The 19348-nt window shown below is 31.4% G+C and overlaps 1 protein-coding gene across 1 annotated transcript in view; it reads left to right on the forward strand.

The window, feature by feature from the left end:
• The window catches only part of LOC134727585 (uncharacterized), a 32573-nt gene extending 18824 nt beyond the window's left edge, over positions 1–13749 (forward strand). Inside the window, exons 18-29 of the mRNA XM_063591964.1 lie at positions 308–538; positions 852–1305; positions 1815–1951; positions 3285–3518; positions 5219–5407; positions 6384–6544; positions 7592–8225; positions 9197–9329; positions 10145–10398; positions 10870–11044; positions 12416–12871; positions 13433–13749. Of these exons, the coding sequence (XP_063448034.1) occupies positions 308–538; positions 852–1305; positions 1815–1951; positions 3285–3518; positions 5219–5407; positions 6384–6544; positions 7592–8225; positions 9197–9329; positions 10145–10398; positions 10870–11044; positions 12416–12871; positions 13433–13749 (3375 nt within the window). The remainder of the gene's footprint in view (positions 1–307; positions 539–851; positions 1306–1814; positions 1952–3284; positions 3519–5218; positions 5408–6383; positions 6545–7591; positions 8226–9196; positions 9330–10144; positions 10399–10869; positions 11045–12415; positions 12872–13432) is intronic.
• Positions 13750–19348: the final 5599 nt, after the last annotated feature.

A 19348-nucleotide genomic window follows, 5' to 3' on the forward strand; every position in this document is an offset into this window, starting at 1 on the left:
ATCAGTTGGGTTTTTTTTAATTCTGATATTTATTATTTGTATTTCTTGCAAAAACTACTAACAGCATAATGATATATTTTTATAGAACACGTTAACATGCTTTAATTAGGCTTGTGTATTGTTCGTCTATTTTTTATTTTTACCATAAATTAATTTCAGATCAGTAAGATCAATAAGTGTTACTATTTTTATATTTATGAAAATAATGCGTTTCTCAATTTTATCTTGAGGCTCCTTTAACCGTTATGACTATACCTATGAACTTCCTTAATACCTTAAAATGCCAGTAGTTTGGCTATTTCAACAGATGCAAAAAGAAGTTACCAGCTTACTAGATGCTATTTCATCCCTTGGAACTATACTTGAAATGTTAAACTATCGAAAACAACTTCCAGTATATGTACAGCATGGTCATATGAACTCAACACAAGATAAAAAGTATGTTAATGATTTGGTAACCAGTGGATTTTACAGTGATGACGTTCGAGTTACCTTTATTGAATCAAACACACCTTCGGCAAAAGAACAGAACGTCAAGGTATGTTAAATGCTACTTATTAATAAGTTTGAATTCACAGAAAGAAAATGAATCCTAGTAGAATATTTCAATAATTTGAGATGTCAATGGACACATGAAAACAATTATTGTTAATATCTTGTTGTAATGTATTAGAAGGAACAGTTTATTTATGAATTATTGAAGTAGATTTATTTACATAATTACTTTGTAGAAACTGAGCAAAACACTATTTCCTGATATTGTAGATACGAATTCGATAAAATCTAAACTGTTTATTTAAACACTACTGGAGTTGTTCAAATAGTTATTTTACTGAACATTATCTTTGAAGGTAACTATTTATGATCACACACCGTTTTCCTGGGATACAGATTCAAAATACATATCATCTAAAACTGTGAGCGTAACCATTGAAGACGAAGACGGCAACAACAACTCGGTCATACCATCAGAGATAAAGATTAAAAATTCGGACTTAAAAACACCCATAAAATCTGTTCAGATTGCTATCAACAACAACGAAGCCACGTCACAATTGATCGTGTACAAATTATATTGGAATAATCCAGAGGATAGTTTGATATTTTTCATAGAAAATGTAGTTTCGGATCTCAATCATATTTTGTACATAAGCCAGCAAAACAATCCTTCAGAGGGGAATTATGACTGGAAGAAAACATTAAATTCTGGAGACCTAACATCTGATAAACTACAAGTCATTATTGACGAAAAGTTGTACTTACAACCAACTCTCATCTATGTTGGTGTATTAGTCCAGTCAGAAGGTATTCACATATTCTACCCTGCAAGAACAGGATGATTTCACTTGTAAAAATTAAAATATGCACATAGTCGTCGGGTCAGATTTGTTTCATGTATTAGTGAGGCAATGAAAATGTGGTATGCTTGCTAATAGAATAACTCTCAACTACAGATATAATGGCATAGAGGTAAACAATGTGAAAAGCCCATAACTCATAGATACTAGTAGTTGTAACAGCTTACAAAATGACAAATATAAAACAATTTCAAACGAGAAAAAATCTGGATCTGTTAGATGTTCAAAACAATAAACGAACAACACATATATGATATAAAGAAACAACAAAATTAACATCAATTGAAGTTAAGCGTGTACAAAGTAGTGCTTTTATGATCATCGACCTGGAAAACACAAAATTCAAAAAAGAAATATTATCAATCTTCCCCTATATTCGGTGACTGTGTATCTGAATGGGTACTTACACTGAAATATTGAAATACATTTTGTGAACTTATATTTTACTTTTCCAAGGTAATGGAACCATAAGCAGAAAGAGACGTTCTGTTAATGTATCAACGTCCATAGTGGAATATAGTATAGTTGGTATAACCGTTGGATGTAGAGTCTGGGATGATTCCAAACAAACATGGGACAAGTCATCATGTACAGTAAGTCAATAATTGTCATGGCTCCTGTTAATGATTGGTTTCTTGTGTCGTGATCGAATAAGGCAATTAAGTTTTACATGCTATAACATTAATTGATAAAATGTAGAGTGTGCAAAACGTTTTCATGTTTTGGGATGAACCTCAATAGAAAGATATTCCGTAAAACACTTTCACACATTTTATTGATCATATGGTTCAGTATTGTGTTGAATGTATTAAACAGGTAGAGTTGGCACAATATATACAGTTTTATAATGATGCTTCATATATTCATATGCACTTATTCTATATTTTTTTAAATTGTCAAAAAACTTCAAACAGCAACCTTTAACTTTTGTAACAATTTCTAATATGTACTGATGATTTCTCTGACTACTCTCATTATGCACATGATTGATTAGGGTAGAAAAGCATGGTGCAATTAGTTTGATGTCCGTATTAAGACTTATTTTAGTCATAGTTTTACATTTGTGGGATATACTAGTCATGTGTGTAGAAAACCTCATTGTCCCAAATTACTTGATATAATATATGAACAGTAGATTTACAGAACAAAATACAGTTATATCAATGATATTATTTGTCAATACAAAAATAAAGGCAACAGTGGTATACCGCTGTTCGAAACTCATAAATCGATAGAGAGAAAAAAAAACGGGTTACAAAGTGCTGATTACTGGGTTGATGATACCATCGGGACGATACATCGACAAGCTATTACATCGATCTAATTGTTGTAAAAACTTCTCAAAGATATCAGGCTGATAATATTGGTATTCAACACATGTTCTTCGTCCACATGATAAATCATCAACAACACTTAATCAAAACAGTTGGAAGAACAAGTCAAATATAAAGTTGAAACTGCCGAAAATTTACCATTGTGGCAACGACAAGGTATATATGCTGTTTCAATAATTCCATATTTTATAATCAAAGCAAATATACTGTCTTCCCATCATATTCATTTTGCAAATAGAAAATACAGGCATACATCTAGCACATGTATTAAGGTGGTACCTAACACTACAGGGAGATAACTCTGTAAAATCAGCTAAACGTTTTAATTACGTTGTGTAGTAAAGGGAATATTAAGCTTCTCAATGATCAAAATTGGTGTTTGTCAAACTGCTATATAAACAGTGTAATTTTTCTGACAAAACGGTTGGTTCAAATTTTTAAAATTTTTTATATTTTTATTAAAGGGTAAAAGTAAATTTTTTGTCAAAATTTTATGAAAATTAAACGAGCCAAATTAATTTTAGTGAAAGTGTTAGGTACCACCTTAAGAAGAGTTGATGCAGTTTACATTTGTCGCCTTACTGTGTTTTAGATTTCAAGTGCATCCACTATCAACGACACTGTCTGTCTTTGTACGAACCCACCAGGAAATAGCTTTGCAACAACATTTTATGTACCACCAAATACAATTGACTTCGGATCTGTATTTGCAAACTTTAACTTGAATGACAATGCAGCTGTGTTTGTAACTGTCATTTGTTTGTTAGCTGTTTACATGCTTCTCTCTGTTTGGGCATATAGACAAGACAAAAAGGATCCAAGTAGGGTATGTTTTTCTTTTGTATTAAAATAAATAAACGTAATCAGTCATGTCGAATTAAAGAAGAGGAAACAAAACGAATAATGGCACATATCTAACATAAGATTCCAATGTCATGAGATGCGGGATATGACAGTTTTGCGCGAACAATAACAAATAATCCAGTCAATCAAATTTTACACATTTTGCGCGCTTCGTCAAGTTGACGTACACTACCATTTAAATGATAGTAACTTTACATTAAGTCAAATCTATGTAGGAAGGGAAATGTTGTATGGAACACAAACCCTAGATTATTTTATAAACAGACACCTATGAACGCATATCTCTTGGAAAATCGGCATTCATAAAGAGACAAACGAGAAAGGACATGTCAAGAACTGGAGATAATATGTCTATAATGTACAAGCAAAAGTGTTGGCATAATATTTACTACGATTAAGATTTGGCTTTTTAACAGTAAAATGAGATGCAACGCAACATACGTTAACAATAGATATAGGAAGATGTGGTGTGAGTGCAAATGAGACAACTCTCCATCCAAATAACAATAAAAAAGTAAACCATTATAGGTTAAAGTACGGCCTTCAACTAGGAGCCTTGGCTCACACCGAACAACAAGCTAGAAAGGGCCCCAAAATTACTAGTGTAAAACCATTCAAACGGGAAAACCAACGGCCTAATCTATATAAACAAAACGAGAAACGAGAAACATGCATATATATATTACATAAACAAACGACAACTACTGTACATCAGATTCCTGACTTAGGACAGGTGCAAACATTTGCAGCGGGATTAAACGTTTTAATGGATCCAAACCTTCTCCCTTTTTCTGGAACAATAGCATAACATCACAACATAGAAAAACATACGATACAATATCAATTAGCAGACTTAAGTCAATCAAACGTATGATTACACAATGAACGAATAAATTTGATCTGCGATATCTGAATACAAATGCACAGTTAATTAGATATTAGAGACAAACATTCATGACCAAAAAGCTAACAAACAAATTCAAACACAGAACATCACTGAGAAATATTTAACCAATCAATGTTCACTTTAGAAAATAACCGGTTTTTTATAATCTTGAAGTTTATACAAATGTTGTAAGAATAAGTGAAAAATTGAAGATATTATAAATAATCAAAGCTGGTGTACAGACAAGATCCATATAAATAAAAAGTAACAAAAAAGCATTATAAACAGTATCAACAGGTCGAATTAACAAGAAAATGCGATTTGAGAGTACTCACAGTTACTGACAGCTAGTTAAAAGCCAAAACCAATTAATAATAAAAAATCATGCATCAGAGACTAAAATCGACTAAAACACATCACAGGGATTTAGTATTTTAACGTCATTAATAGTCAAAGAAGACATGACTTGTGCAATGCCAAAAAACAATGTTTACTTATAACGTTTACTGTATAAACGTAAACGTTATAAGTAAATAACGTTTACGTTTATACTGACAGCCAAAAAACGAATATTTCATTTTATATTGTCATTATATTACGATACGAAAGAAATACTTATTATAATAATTTTTTAAATAAATATATGAACAAATGTAACATGTTATTATAATTTCGTGTATTTCATTGTTTTATGCATTTCATTGACTAGTCAGATTAAGTGAACTCTTCACGGCTTCGGTTTGTTTTCATCATAAAAACACATTTTCTTGTTTTAGTGGGCAATTTCTTATCTATCTGATAATGCTCCATATGATGAGTATTTGTATATAGTAACAGCTTACACTGGATTACGTCGACATGCAGGGACCACTTCTAAGATCCGATTTATGTTGGTAGATGGGGATGCTTTAAAGAGCAAAAAGGTGAAAACCAACATCAGATGTTTAGACGATTTTAACCACAAGGTAATTACAGTTTCTCAATATTTAAATGGATCTGCAAACTCCAGAACTACTACAATAGGCAAATGACTTACAAGAGATAAACAGTCAGGAGTCGGATACTTTGAGAATTTTCGATTTTACCATGCTTAACAAAAAATCCTTTATAAATTATTAAAAGACGGTGGATTTTAATCCCACACACTGTCCCAGGGTCTTAAAAAAGTATTGTTGGGAAGAAAGCTAGATTTTACATTTATTTAAGATGCACGTTTGATATTGTTTTCGCATATTACATCACTTCAATTTTATACCATGTTTTAAATCATACAAACAACCTTAAAATCCTAATAAAATGCCAGATCTATTGTGATCGCACGAATGAACAAATTATTTAAATTAAAACCAACACTCCAATGTCCAATCGACACATTATCATGATTATATCAGTATAATGCCACTTTTGGCACAAAATATTTCGAGTAGGAGTTTGCATTATCGTTTAAATTTGATAGCATCAATGAGTTCTTTGCAATTTACCAAATTACTGTAACTTTTTTTCTGCTATGTTATAAATGGGCTCAGCTGAAAAGTTCAATATTTTATTTTTACTTTATTTCGTAATTTGATAGTCAATAATCTTCTTTTGTATTATTCAAATGAGACTTTAAACTTTTTACTGCACATTGTCGTACTTGATTACTTCAAAATAAAGACACTTCCATATCATGCATATATACAATAAATGTATAAATTCAATTCATTATCTAATCAGATTTAAAAAAATGAATTCATTTTAACAGAAGGAAAAGCAAACATTCATAAAAAGACAAAAACACATTTTGGGGCGAAAATACAATCAGTTATAATTTTTCTGTAAAGATAATCTCATTAAAGAGACAAGGCAATTCATTGTGTATGCCAAATATCGACTGTTTAGTACGTTCTTATCTAAACTAACACATGTATATGTTTTTTATGATTCTTATTAAAATGACAGGGTTTTAGTACTGGTAGTGTTAGAAGATTTGTAATGAGTATGTCAAAGCGTATTAACGACCCAGCAGTGTTGAAGATTTGGCATGATAACAGCGGTATCGGAAAGCATGCGTCGTGGTATCTTAATAAAATAACATTGGAAGATATTCAGACTAAAGAAAAGTAAGACATGCAATACAAATTATTGTTAACACACCACAGATGATATATTGCAATACTATTATATCTCAATATCTCTGCTGAAGTGAATTTTTATATCTTTATTATTTATACTCACTTATTTTCGCTTTTTATGTCAATTAAAGGCAATGCAGTAAGATAACCAGAAATAATATATTGATATAAACTATAGGATATATATATATATTTGCTGTAATGAATTTAAAAATTTCAATTATTTACACTCAATATATACGTATAAGTTCAATTTAAGGCAATTTACCGATCTGACAGAATGTGTTGCTACTACATGTATCTATGTTAAGCTTATTATATTAACTAATCTCTATAAAGGTTAATACACAATTCAGATATGAGGCACCGATATGAAAAAATATGAAACAATTCGATTGAGAAAAAACCTAGCGGGCACATTATTATAAACCAAGCTACGAAATATAGCAGACAAATATATGTTAATATTGAGGTTGTAAGGTCAAATCTGGATAGTCACTTTACCTACAGAAGGTCAATTGTACTCATTCCGATTTACATCACGAAATAGTACAAATATAGTGGTTTTAAACACTTATCTAACAATAAACTGATTGAAACTATTTCCTGTCACCCTCGGCAAATGATTGGTAACTACTGCAGGTTAGATTGATGTTTACAAGAATTGGCAAATATTTAGTTGTTTTGTGAAATAGTTCTCAAAGGTACCAGGATTATAAATGAGTACGCCAGACGCGCGTTTCGTCTACACAAGACTCATCAGTGACGCTCATATCAATAAATGTATAAAACCAAACAAGTACAAAGTTGACGAGCATTGAGGATCCAAAATTTCAAAAAGAAGATGTGCCAAATACGGCTAAGATAATTTATGCTGGGGATCAGAAAATCCTTAGTTTTTCGAAAAAATTTAACTTTTGTAAACAGGAAAATTATGAAAATGACCACATTATTGATATTCAGATCAGCACCAAAGTGTTGACTACTGGGCCATTTATAAATGTTTCATTAACACGTTGTTTATTTTTCTTTTAGGTTTAACTTTGTGTGTAACAATTGGCTATCCCTCGATCATGAAGATGGAAACATAGAATGCGCCATTCCTGTCTCAGATAAATCTGACACTGAAACATTTTCGTTTAATTTCAACGAAAAATCAAGAGAAAATGTTACTGATAGTTATTTGTGGTTATCAGTACTCTTACGACCAGAATCGGGTGTATTTACAAGGATCCAAAGACTGGCATGCTGTCTCACTTTGTTATTTCTAACTATGATTACCAATGCTATGTTTTATGGACAAGACAACGGAAGTAAATTATCAATTGGACCTCTAAGCTTCTCTACGACAGGGTTTTACATTTCGTTTATTAGCGTTTTGATTGCAGCGCCCCCGATATTTCTTATAACGTACCTGTTCAGGAATTCTAGACAAGGCTTGAAAAACACAATTAAGAGAAACAAAGAAGAATATAAAACAACGTCGGACCTTCGATTTCCTTTTACAGGTGTATTGATAGCTTGGATATTGATATTTATAGCGGTGTTCCTCTCAGGATTTTTTCTCATATTATATAGTATGGAATGGGGAAAATCAAAATCAGAAGAATGGCTGTTGTGTTTCTTTTTGTCGTTTTTTCAATCTATATTTCTGATAGACCCACTAAAAGTAAGTTAATCCATAATTTATATAACAGACTTTATATTGCGTTTAATATCTTAAGATAATAACTATTTTTTTTTATATTTAATAACATTTTCAAAGAATCCAGGCCTGACAATAAAAACGTATCCGCTAGTAAAACTTCTCAACGTTCATGGGGATTGCAATTCAAAATTCGAAAGGGCAAAATCACGCCAAGGTTTCAGAAAATCTCAGGATTTAGTAGATTTAAAACATTTGATAAAATTTGTTTTTCTTAAAAAAAACTACCGCATCTTTTTTACGTTTGTGTGTTTCAGACCAAACGATTTGACTACTAGCAAATATGTGTGTACTATCCTCGTAACTAAAGTTGTCACCGTTGAAAGATAAATCAGATTTTAAAAAATGCACACAGTTGTGCCACATATTGATTCACAATCTTCGAATTAAAAAGAAATGATAAGATTTTTTTTTATAAAAACACTGAGTTTGGTAACTATATTTGTCTCTTTTTTTAGATTCAGTATTTTCCGCATATGACTTATACAAATTAATATCAGAAACGCTATAAGTGTCTGCATTATTTGAGAGACTAAAAAAAAAGAAAATACCTAGGTAGCATTTGAAGTTCATAAGTTTAATCGAATAGATAAAACGATAGCCAAGAAGAGAATTAACGTCCAGAACATTGAATAGAAAACATATGGGTGGCTTGAACAAGCCTAGCAAAAACGGAGTTCAATTAAGGTGCTTCGAAAGAGTAATTACTCGCTTTCCACATAAATGAGATTAATTGTTTTTCAAAAGCAAAAACTTTAAAACTGTCATGTGCTACTAAACTTGCTTCAAGGGGTCGCATGCTTAGACCCATTTTTTTCTTCTGGATATTGAGAATAAAATCTAAAAAAACGATAAAGAATTATATATTATCTGTTTAAATTTGTCAATTTTAGGTAACCAAAGACATTAAAAATATACAATGGTGTTAATTTCAGATTATAATTATGTCAATCATCCTCTCGTGGATTGTTCAACCACGTGACAGAAACGCCAACTATAATATAGACATGCTTCGGTCAGAAACAAAGAAACATGCCATATCGGCAGTGATGAATTGGGATTATAACGGTAAGTTTTATATTAAGACAAACATTCAGACAGATGATTTTTTTTTGGAAAATACCTGCACCAAGTCAGGAATATGTCAGTTGTTTTCCAGTTGTTCAGTTGGTTGACATATTTTTATAATTTAACTTAGTTTTTGGTATTTTGTTAGTTTCCATTGATTTTAATAGAAACGCTTACATGATAAATATATACGGTACAACAGAAAACTGTAGACAATGTTATCGAAATCAGTTTGAGCAATTCATTGAGATAATAAGTGTAACCTACTAATAATAGGTAAATATAGTTTGTTTTTCATCAATTCATTACCTATAAATCGAAAAAATCGTTCGAAGAGACTAGACAGCTACGCAAATCTAATTATAGTTACTGACAAAGCTGAGAAACAGCAACACAAAATATTGGTTATTCAACACGGTTTTGTTTGTTTTAAATCTGAATTATAACGTATCAGGAATTTTCCCCCTTGTTTTGATAGTATGTATTTAGGTTAATTATAATCTTAATAATTGAAAAGTTAAACAAAACATTTTTTTTTCTGCATAAAAATTTAAATTAAATGTTTTATATAGATGTTTAATACTTTCAATCGTATTTGTATTCGTTTTAATGAATTCACCTACATAGATACATATATCATATTCATGAAACTGACGATAATCTGTTGAACGTTCATTATTGTTACTTTGTATTTATATAATGTAATGGTATATCTTTTGTTGTTGTCAAACTAGTTTGATATATATCTTTTAAAACTTGATGCAGAATTATTCTCGAAGTTAAATGGTTAAATCTATCATGTCTATCAAATGCAGACGTTATTGAACCGGCTGTGAATCCTCTAAGACCGGAGCATGTACAGAAACTGAGGAAGAAGCGCCAACTTCTTATGCAAAGCAAAAATACTATAACAGAGTTGATTTTATATGTGTTATTTCTGGCCATTTTGTACGTCATCAGTTTTAGTAATAGAGATCCATTTTGGTATTATTCTAAAGAACATATTGATCAACAGATTATAACAGAAACCAATGTTACAAAAACAGATGGACCAATCAAATTCAGTCAGGTAAGATTTGTTAGGTAATAATTTGCAGGTGATGCTTGTCAGGTAAGAATTGGCCTTACATATTATCAGAAACATGTGTGTAAATACTCTAATCATAGATACCAGAATTTTCGTGCGCTAGAAGCTAGGTCGTCTAATAAAGATTCATCAGTTACGTTCTAATAAAAATATGTTAAAAAACAAATAAAGAAGAAGTTAAAAAGCATTGACGACCAAAAAATCCTGAACGTTTTGCTCAATACAGCTAAGGTATTGTAAATTAACGCTTTACATGCCAGGGTGTAATGTTAATAGTCGACAATAAATTAAAATCTTACCTTACAAGTCCTCTTCATTACTTGCTACAATTATTAAATAAACATAACCTTCAAATTGTACGGATACGAAAAAAAATTGTGAGCATGGCTAGTTTATAAATGAATAAATGATAAAGACATGTGATCATCTTTGACAAGTTCTTAAACTTTACAGGTATCAACAGGCGAACAGTTATATGCATTCATCAGTTCTACTTTACTACCATTCATGTTTCCAAAACTCTCTATTAATAATGTTGGATTAAATGCATATGCAAGATTATTCACACAAGATCAAATACATTTTAAAGTAGGACCGGTGAGACTGAGACAGCTACGAGTCAAAGAAGGTAAGTGCTTCTTCTTTCTAAAATGTGTATTAGTAACAATATCTCTGATTTAAATATTTTGTTAAGCCAAACATTTAAAATGTAAAAATTCTAGATCATCGATCTTTTATTAATATCCAATGTGATTAACATGATTAAATTTATAACCAACTATAGAATGATGATGGTTGAATCTAGAATTTAAACAAAAAATGATATATATGTTTATCATGCTAATAAAATCAGATTCAAAGTAATATGAAACTTCGAATTCGTGAAAAAAAAGTTTAATATATTTTGTATGTACTTGAAGTTTTATTAAAAAGCAAGTGTACATTTTATAAGAATGTTCATAAGTGCACTGCGATTGGGTCATCGTCTTTCTGAACACTTAACATGCTAAATAGTCGTTATTTTCCCAATTCATTTATCTGTTCTACGAGACATAGTGTAAGAACTTAGACAATAACACGCATGCTGTGCGTTGGAAAAACCGTAATGAAAGAATGTTATCAATCTTGCACTGGAAGGTTAATACTTATGACTATTTTTTCAAGAACAAATTAAATACAACAAATCATTTAACATATTATAGGATTAAACACATTTTTTCTAGAGGTTATTGATGTGTAAACCGGGGCGGTTAACTCACAAACTGAATAAAAGTCCGAAGGACTTTTATGTCAAGTTTGTGAGTTAGAGACCCGGTTTACACATCAATAATCTCTAGAAAAAATGTGTTTAATCCTTATAATTCTTCAGCCAAACATACGCGATTATTAATTTACATTATTACTTTGATGGCTACTATATGTACCATCAGAAGCACAATGGCATGTCGTAACCAAGGAGTACGCCGCCATCTTGACTTTCTAGAAATTTAAATGTTCTATAAATGCAACAGAATCTAAAATGAACTAGCACCTACCTCAAAAACTTCATGTTGATTAGATACTATCCGAATTTGAAGCGTACAAGTAACGAAATAATCTTCCGTCTGGAAGTTTTCAATCGTATGACGCCGTGTTTTGCCATGACGTAAATTCGCCAAATTATTCGTGAAATTTCCCGGAAATTTATTCAAATTTTATTTTTATACATTTTCGAAGCTCAAGTGCATGTATTTTATTTCTTCTTTTTTTTATTATTATATATGCATTAGAATAGAAACAACTGTTATGCAATTGTTTTATAATCTCAACTTGCTGAAGATCCCAGTACCCCTGCAAGAATGTGTATCGCGCCTGAATAGCTTACAAAAGTAGTTTCGGAAACATGGTTTATCGAATTGTAAACCAAGAGAAAAATTCTACTTGACCAATGCAATTCAAGTATTTATAGATATTCAAATGATATAAGAATTATACACAATTGTTTTGATTCTTGTTTTAGATTCTTGTCCTGAGTCCGTCTTGTTGAACGTTACAACCCAATGTTATGATAAATATTCGCTGGTAGCCGAGGATGAAGACAGTTATTGTGTTGGGTGGAAAGGTCCACCGTGTGCAGCTGACGAATCAGTGTACAAAATATCGTCTGCTTCGTGGAAACACGTGTCATCTTCAGATATATGGGGTCTCCCAATTACGGGAAAGCATGCTGTCTACGGTGGAGGCGGGTTTATAGCTGACTTGAATGTAAACCTGCAGATATCCAATCAAATGATTGAGGAAATATTAAAATATTCATGGATTGATCGCCAGACACGAGCTATTTTCATTGAGTTTACACTGTTTAATGCAGACGAGAATGTGTTTATACATATAACTTTATTGAATGAGTTTCCAGAAACTGGAGGAGTATTAACATCACATGTTATTAAACAGTTTAGACCTTATCAACATGTCGGTAGTGTCGGAATATTAACTTTCATTTGCGAAATCATAGCTGTAATTGGCATTTCCATATTTTGTGTTAAGAAAATCATCTATTTACATCGCACTGGAAAGAAATCATTGCAGGATATATGGAATATATTAGACATAGTCATTATTTCACTATTTATCCTATGTACAATAGCATATATTGGAAGATTGGTAAATATAAGCCTTTCTATGGATAAATTTCAGAGAAACAAACTAAAATTTGTAAATTTCAGTCATATTGTATTATGGGATGACCTATTTAATATTTTCTTAGCGTGTGATATATTTTTCATTACGCTTAGACTGATGAGAATACTGAACTTCAACAACAGAATAAACCACATGGGATATATCTTTTCTCACGTGAGCAAGGATGTATCAGGTTGTTTGTGTATTTTTGTTGTCGTACATCTAGCATTTGTGTGTTTTGGTTATCTTATCTTTGGGAGACATTTGGAAACATATAAAAACATGTTTGTTGCTGCAACGACGCTAACAAATGCCATTATTGGTAAAAACACCATTAATGATTTGTTCGTTATAGAACCCATACTTGGTCGCTTGTATTATTTCATGTTTGTGGTTTTTCTGTTATGGGTCATAATGACAATGCTGAACGCAACTTTAAATGTTGGAATATCTAAAGCGAAAACCAACTTTATAAAAAAATCTTCAGTTCTTAATGCTAAACATATGTGGAGTTTAGTTGCGGAAGCGATAGAAGTCTTCATTCCATTTGACTTGCAACGTAAGAAAAGAGCTAACCTTAATCCATATAAAGTAACAAAGGATGCATCGTTTATAGCTGAAGAGATTATACAAGAAAATCGAGAACCGGTTATATATTTTGATAACTATTAGACAGTTTTTTTTTTAGAAGTGCATTTAGATTTAGTAATGAGCTAACCTTTCACTTCAAATGTGCAGTGCTTATCAACATGATTCTTTAATGACTATCTATGGACTGTAAAAATTGTTTTTGATATATTTTTATGTAAATACGATATGTGTTTTAAAACTGTTTGAAGAACTAATGAAACTGTATATAGATAAATTGATGTACAAAAAAACAATCTATGAAAACGCAATTAATGAATACATCCATACAGAAAGGTACATCAGGACCCTTTTATCGCTACGACCACAATTGAGAAAAAGAATCGCATATAAGTGGATGGATTGTGACCCGGATTTGTTGCAGTTAAATCAATTCATGACAGCGGTATACTACAATTGTTTTCACATCGTTAGCCTAAACTGTTTCTATAAATACATTCAAGATATTTGGATGATGTCATAAACACACATTTTTAGTAAGTGCTTGCAACCATAAAACCAACAAAAACTCTAAATTATTACAACTACTTTAACTGTAATGTCTGTTTGCTATCTTAAACAACATGACACAGATGGCAAACGTTACGCACCAATCAAAGAGAAACGTAATGTTTTCAACTTTTTTAAAACTAACTTTTCAGTTCTCAGAAGTAACACATACTCTACGTCATTCTTTTGGTGTTTACCTGTTGCATTGTATAATGTATTTGTTTGCCTTGTTCTTTGTAAAGCTATGTATCTCTTAACTATGTCAACTTCAACTTTTTTAATAGCTAGCCGACACAAAATATCTTGTTATTGAGTAATGAACAAGACAGTTTGAAAACAACACTGCATATGTTGTACTGTCCTTATCAGAAATTGGTTGACAGTTTGGATGTGTCTGTATCTTATTGATATCGACATATCTCTCTGTCTTAATACTTTAGATACCAGAGTAGTCGGCCGATCTGTAGATTCATCGATTGTTTTCTAATCTTGATTGTGACATCTTGGGTACTGAGTGTTCGAGTTATGCGCGTATGGCAGGAAAAAAGAACCTTATCAACGCACTTAATTTTGCTCCTTTTGTTGAGTTAATCCATCTCTGAGTATTACATTTTTACCTTGTTTGTATCTTCCTAATCGACTGATTATTTAGTATTGGTTAACTAATTTGGTTTCTTATGTAATAGTTATAATACTGTCGTCGTCATTGTCCAATTGACAATATATTCTCCTTTTAGTCTTCTACCGGGCCTAATACTAAAGATCTTAAAGATCATCATTGGAATATCTGATTTTAGAAATGAGTTCGATGACCCTGATTGCCAACCAACTAAAAACTTATCGTAGGAATTGCAATTTTGTTCTGTATATCGTCATGAAAGCTGCCTAAGAAAGATAAATTCCGATAAACATGATGAAGAATAAATCAAATTTAGATTGTTAGGAGTTATTGTATTCTAATCACCAGCTTTAGCAATTATTTACGTTTTATGTTTATTCCATGTTGAACAATTTAGAAAATAACAACCAACTTAAGATAAAAAACAAAAATCAGCAAGACACGATCTACATATTAGTCAACTTGACCTCGACACCTTCAATAATTACCCCCAAATAGCTTAAAAACTATGACAAATTGGTAGAAATTATACTGACCAAAGGCGTCCATATTTTCTTATCATTCATTTCGGACACCGTTCTTACAATTGGTACACAAATGATTAATAAAATCAAGGTTTTTTACCAATTAGCATAAAAGTTTTAAAGAAGATATTTGTACATTTTAACGGAAGGCCAAGAACGACTACGGACGATGGGCTCGTATTGATGAAAATAACACATGTACACTAGACCCTTCGTGTTCGTTGGCTAGGAAAGAACCGTCCAAATATGTATTGCAAACAAATGTAAAATGTTTTAGGTGCATGAGTCGAAATTGAAGACATGCAAAATAAACTCCTCATACATACCAGGATTGAAATGTTATATTTGCGCCAGACGCGCGTTTCGTCTACTGAAGACTCATCAGTGACGCTCAAATAAATAGAAAATGTTGGAAAAAAGGGTATTCACTGTGTTAATTAAACGTGAAAAAATTGACAAATAATATTTCATTTCTCTGTTTAGGAGGGAATCAATGGTGACCATATAAAGTATATGGGATCACCGATGTTTAAATAACTTTGCAATGGGACTTTAATCCTTTGCAAGAAAAATATAATTTAGAGCACTGCCAAAACTATATCCATGATAACATTTCGATTTCCTACTTACAGTTTGAACATGCATCATCAACATTATAATCTTAAACCCGCCACGGAATATAACCATAGTGTTGACAGGTTAATGATACAGTGGATAAACCTCTTAAGAACAACAAGCTAGCATGGCTTCTAAAATAAAGAGAGATATAGAGTAAACGTAAAACTTTTACAGCAGATTCCAACGAGTATGAAGCAACAGGTAGATTCTTTGGTTAGCTTCCTTGCTAGCTCAACCATGAAATGATTATCACTTAAAATTGAGAGGAGCATACCACCAATTCATCATCCAATGAAAACACTCATATCAATGGTTGTTTATAATATGTATGTTTCATACAAACAGGTTTACCTACATGTAAACATCTTTGCAAATTAAGTTTTATTTCTTATAGTTTTTGATTGAATTGAAATAATCTTAGTATTACAATAAATTATAAACGGAGTTACGGTTAATGTTTTGTTCAAGTATAATAATATTTAGTGTTGATTCAATGCTAAAAAAATAAAAATTCTATAGAAAATCCACAACATTTTCCCTTGTACTCTCATATTTGGCAATTTGGTACCTGATAGATGGTGGGTTATTGCAATCAGTGCTAGCAATGATGTCCTAACACAAGTTTACAAATTCAGATATTGGTTTCAACAAATATAAATAATTTGCTTATACTTATTAATACATTTTAAATTTAGATTGAAATCTGACTTGTAAAACTAGTTTTACAATGTTTATATTCTGTCACTAGTTCTGATCATTGGTTCTCTGTTTAACTATTGACTCCACCCAAAGGCTTGTGTACCTTACCTAATAATGATTTCATGGTTGAGCTAGCAAGGAAGCTTACCAAAGAATCTACCTGTAGCTTCATACTCGCTAAAGTCTGCTGTAAGATATAAATAAGTGTAGGTCAATAAGACTGAAACATGAAAAATGAATAATGAAAAGAAATCTAGAACGCAATTTTTACTCATTAACATTATAAAGATGTTTTTTTTCTATATACATTTCAAGGTCTAGATTGTCCCGAATGTAATAAATTTAGCCTAAAAATTTTGACCATCAATAGAAATTCTAATTTCATTTAGATGCATGTACTATAATATAAAAAAAAACTTCACTTTCTAACTAAAAATATATGATTGACGTCGTAATTGAGTTGTTATTAAACTAAGAAAACCATATTACTTATTCAAGCTCAAGATATGTAATTATTACGTGATTGGCAAATAATTTAAGTAGCCACCTGTTTGAATTGCTTTACACTAGTACTTGTGTAGCCCGTTAAAGCTTGTTGTTCGGTTCAAGCCAAGGTTACGCGTTTTAAAAAAATCATACTTTAACCTTTAATGGTTTGCTTTTTACACATTGTGACCAAGTGGCCAAGTAAGGAAAATGCCAGTTTTTTTCCATTCGCTTGATGTGTTTTATCATTTGATTTTGCCATTTGATGAAAGACTTTCAGACACTAATAGTTCTGATCGTTGTTTTCTATTCGTTAGACGATGTTGAGATTAAGATTTTGCATTGGATTAGGGACTTTCCGTTTTAAATTTTCGGATATTTTTGTTATTTTAAATTTACTTTTGACTAGGACTTGATCGATACCACACTTGGTGCACTTTTAGTCCCTGAAAGCACTATCAGCTCAATTATCGATGCCTTGGCATTGAAATAATTAATATATATTCTGCCATTCCCCTTGCTAAAAAAAAAGAAATTATGAAACCAAGGTTCAAGTTTCATATTAGTTTAAACAATATTTATTAATAAACAATTTCAGGACAAATATTACAATGTTACATAAAGTACAAATATGGGATTCGGAAACAAGTTTGAAAAAACTTTTATAAATCCGTCTCCCTAAAAAAAACAAAAAACATCTATTTAACATACAATATTACGTGCCAACAGTATATTCATTTTATGGTAGCATATGATACATTGAATAAATGAACACACACACACACAAAATAAAAATACAACAAATAAAATAAAGGAAAAAAATAAAAAGTGAGGAAAAAAAACAACAAAAAAACCCAAAAAAACAAGAAACAGTCATCTCTTATTTACTTTTCTAGACAGTCACTGGAACCAACACACACGTCCGACCACAATCAACTACACCGGGCAATCCACTCGATTTTACATCATATTTAAAATTTAAAAAAAGTCTAAATATATAATATATATACATATAATAGATTAACTTTCAAAACGTTTTGTTTTATTAATGTATTCAGAAACTTTATGAAATATTTGCATATTGTCCTCGTCAGCTTTTAGACTATCCCCATATAAAATAATCTTAAGATTAGAACAAAAGATTGTCCCGATAGTATCCCTTCGAATTTCATTATATTTTGGACATTTGAAGACATAATGAGAGGTAGTTCCTACTCGACCACAGGAACACAGTGAGTTCTCGATTAGATTTTTTTTAAATAGATGGTCCCTTAGAACATTACTCTGGAGCCTTAGTCTTGCTAAGCATATCTGTTCTCTTCTACAGCCGAAGTGAAAATACAATGGTATTTTATTAATATTTTGAGAAAGATAAGTTTTAAAACCCGATTTTGATTGGTTTAGACGAATGTCGTCAGGAATATTGTTCCAAAGGTTTACTACGACTGGTAGAAATGACTTTTGATAATAGCTTGTTCTGCATAATACAGTTTGTAAATTTGAAGACCCCCTAGTCCTGTGGTCGTGTAGATCTAGTCTCTGATTTGGAACGAACACAGAAAGATAATCAGGACAATCTCCGTGAAACATTTGATGAAATTTTAATAACTTATGTTTATCACGCCGAGACTGGAGAGTTTCCCAACCGGTTTCATCTTACAGCGACTGTCTCGATGTTACCTTAGTACCACCTGTAACGATTCTTGCTGCTTCTAGTTGTAAGTTTTCCAGAGATGTTTTTGAATAATTAGGTATGTTATCCCAGACAATGTCCCCATATTATAAGACTGGGCGTATGATAGATAAATAAATAGTTTCTAAATGTTTCCTTTTAAGTTTAAACTTTAACTTTCGAAATAATGCTAATCTAGGAATAGCCTTATCAATAATCATTTTTGCATGATTATTCCAGCTTCCATCTTCATTTATAATTACCCCTAAATGCTTGTGCGACTCAACTTCTTTTATGATATTATTAAGAAATAATTCATGGGGGCTTGAATATATCGTGATTTTACCACGGGTTGGCCCTTTATGACAAATATAATATTTTACCCTGAGCGATAGCGAGGGGTAAAATATCGGCATAAAGGGACAACCCGTGGTAAAATTTAGATATATTCAAGCCCCCATGAATTATTTCGATTCTTATAAGACAAATACGGCAATTCTTTTGGATCGAAGCGCT

Source organism: Mytilus trossulus, chromosome 8 (genome assembly GCF_036588685.1).
Source record: "Mytilus trossulus isolate FHL-02 chromosome 8, PNRI_Mtr1.1.1.hap1, whole genome shotgun sequence".
Lineage (NCBI taxonomy): Eukaryota > Metazoa > Mollusca > Bivalvia > Mytilida > Mytilidae > Mytilus > Mytilus trossulus.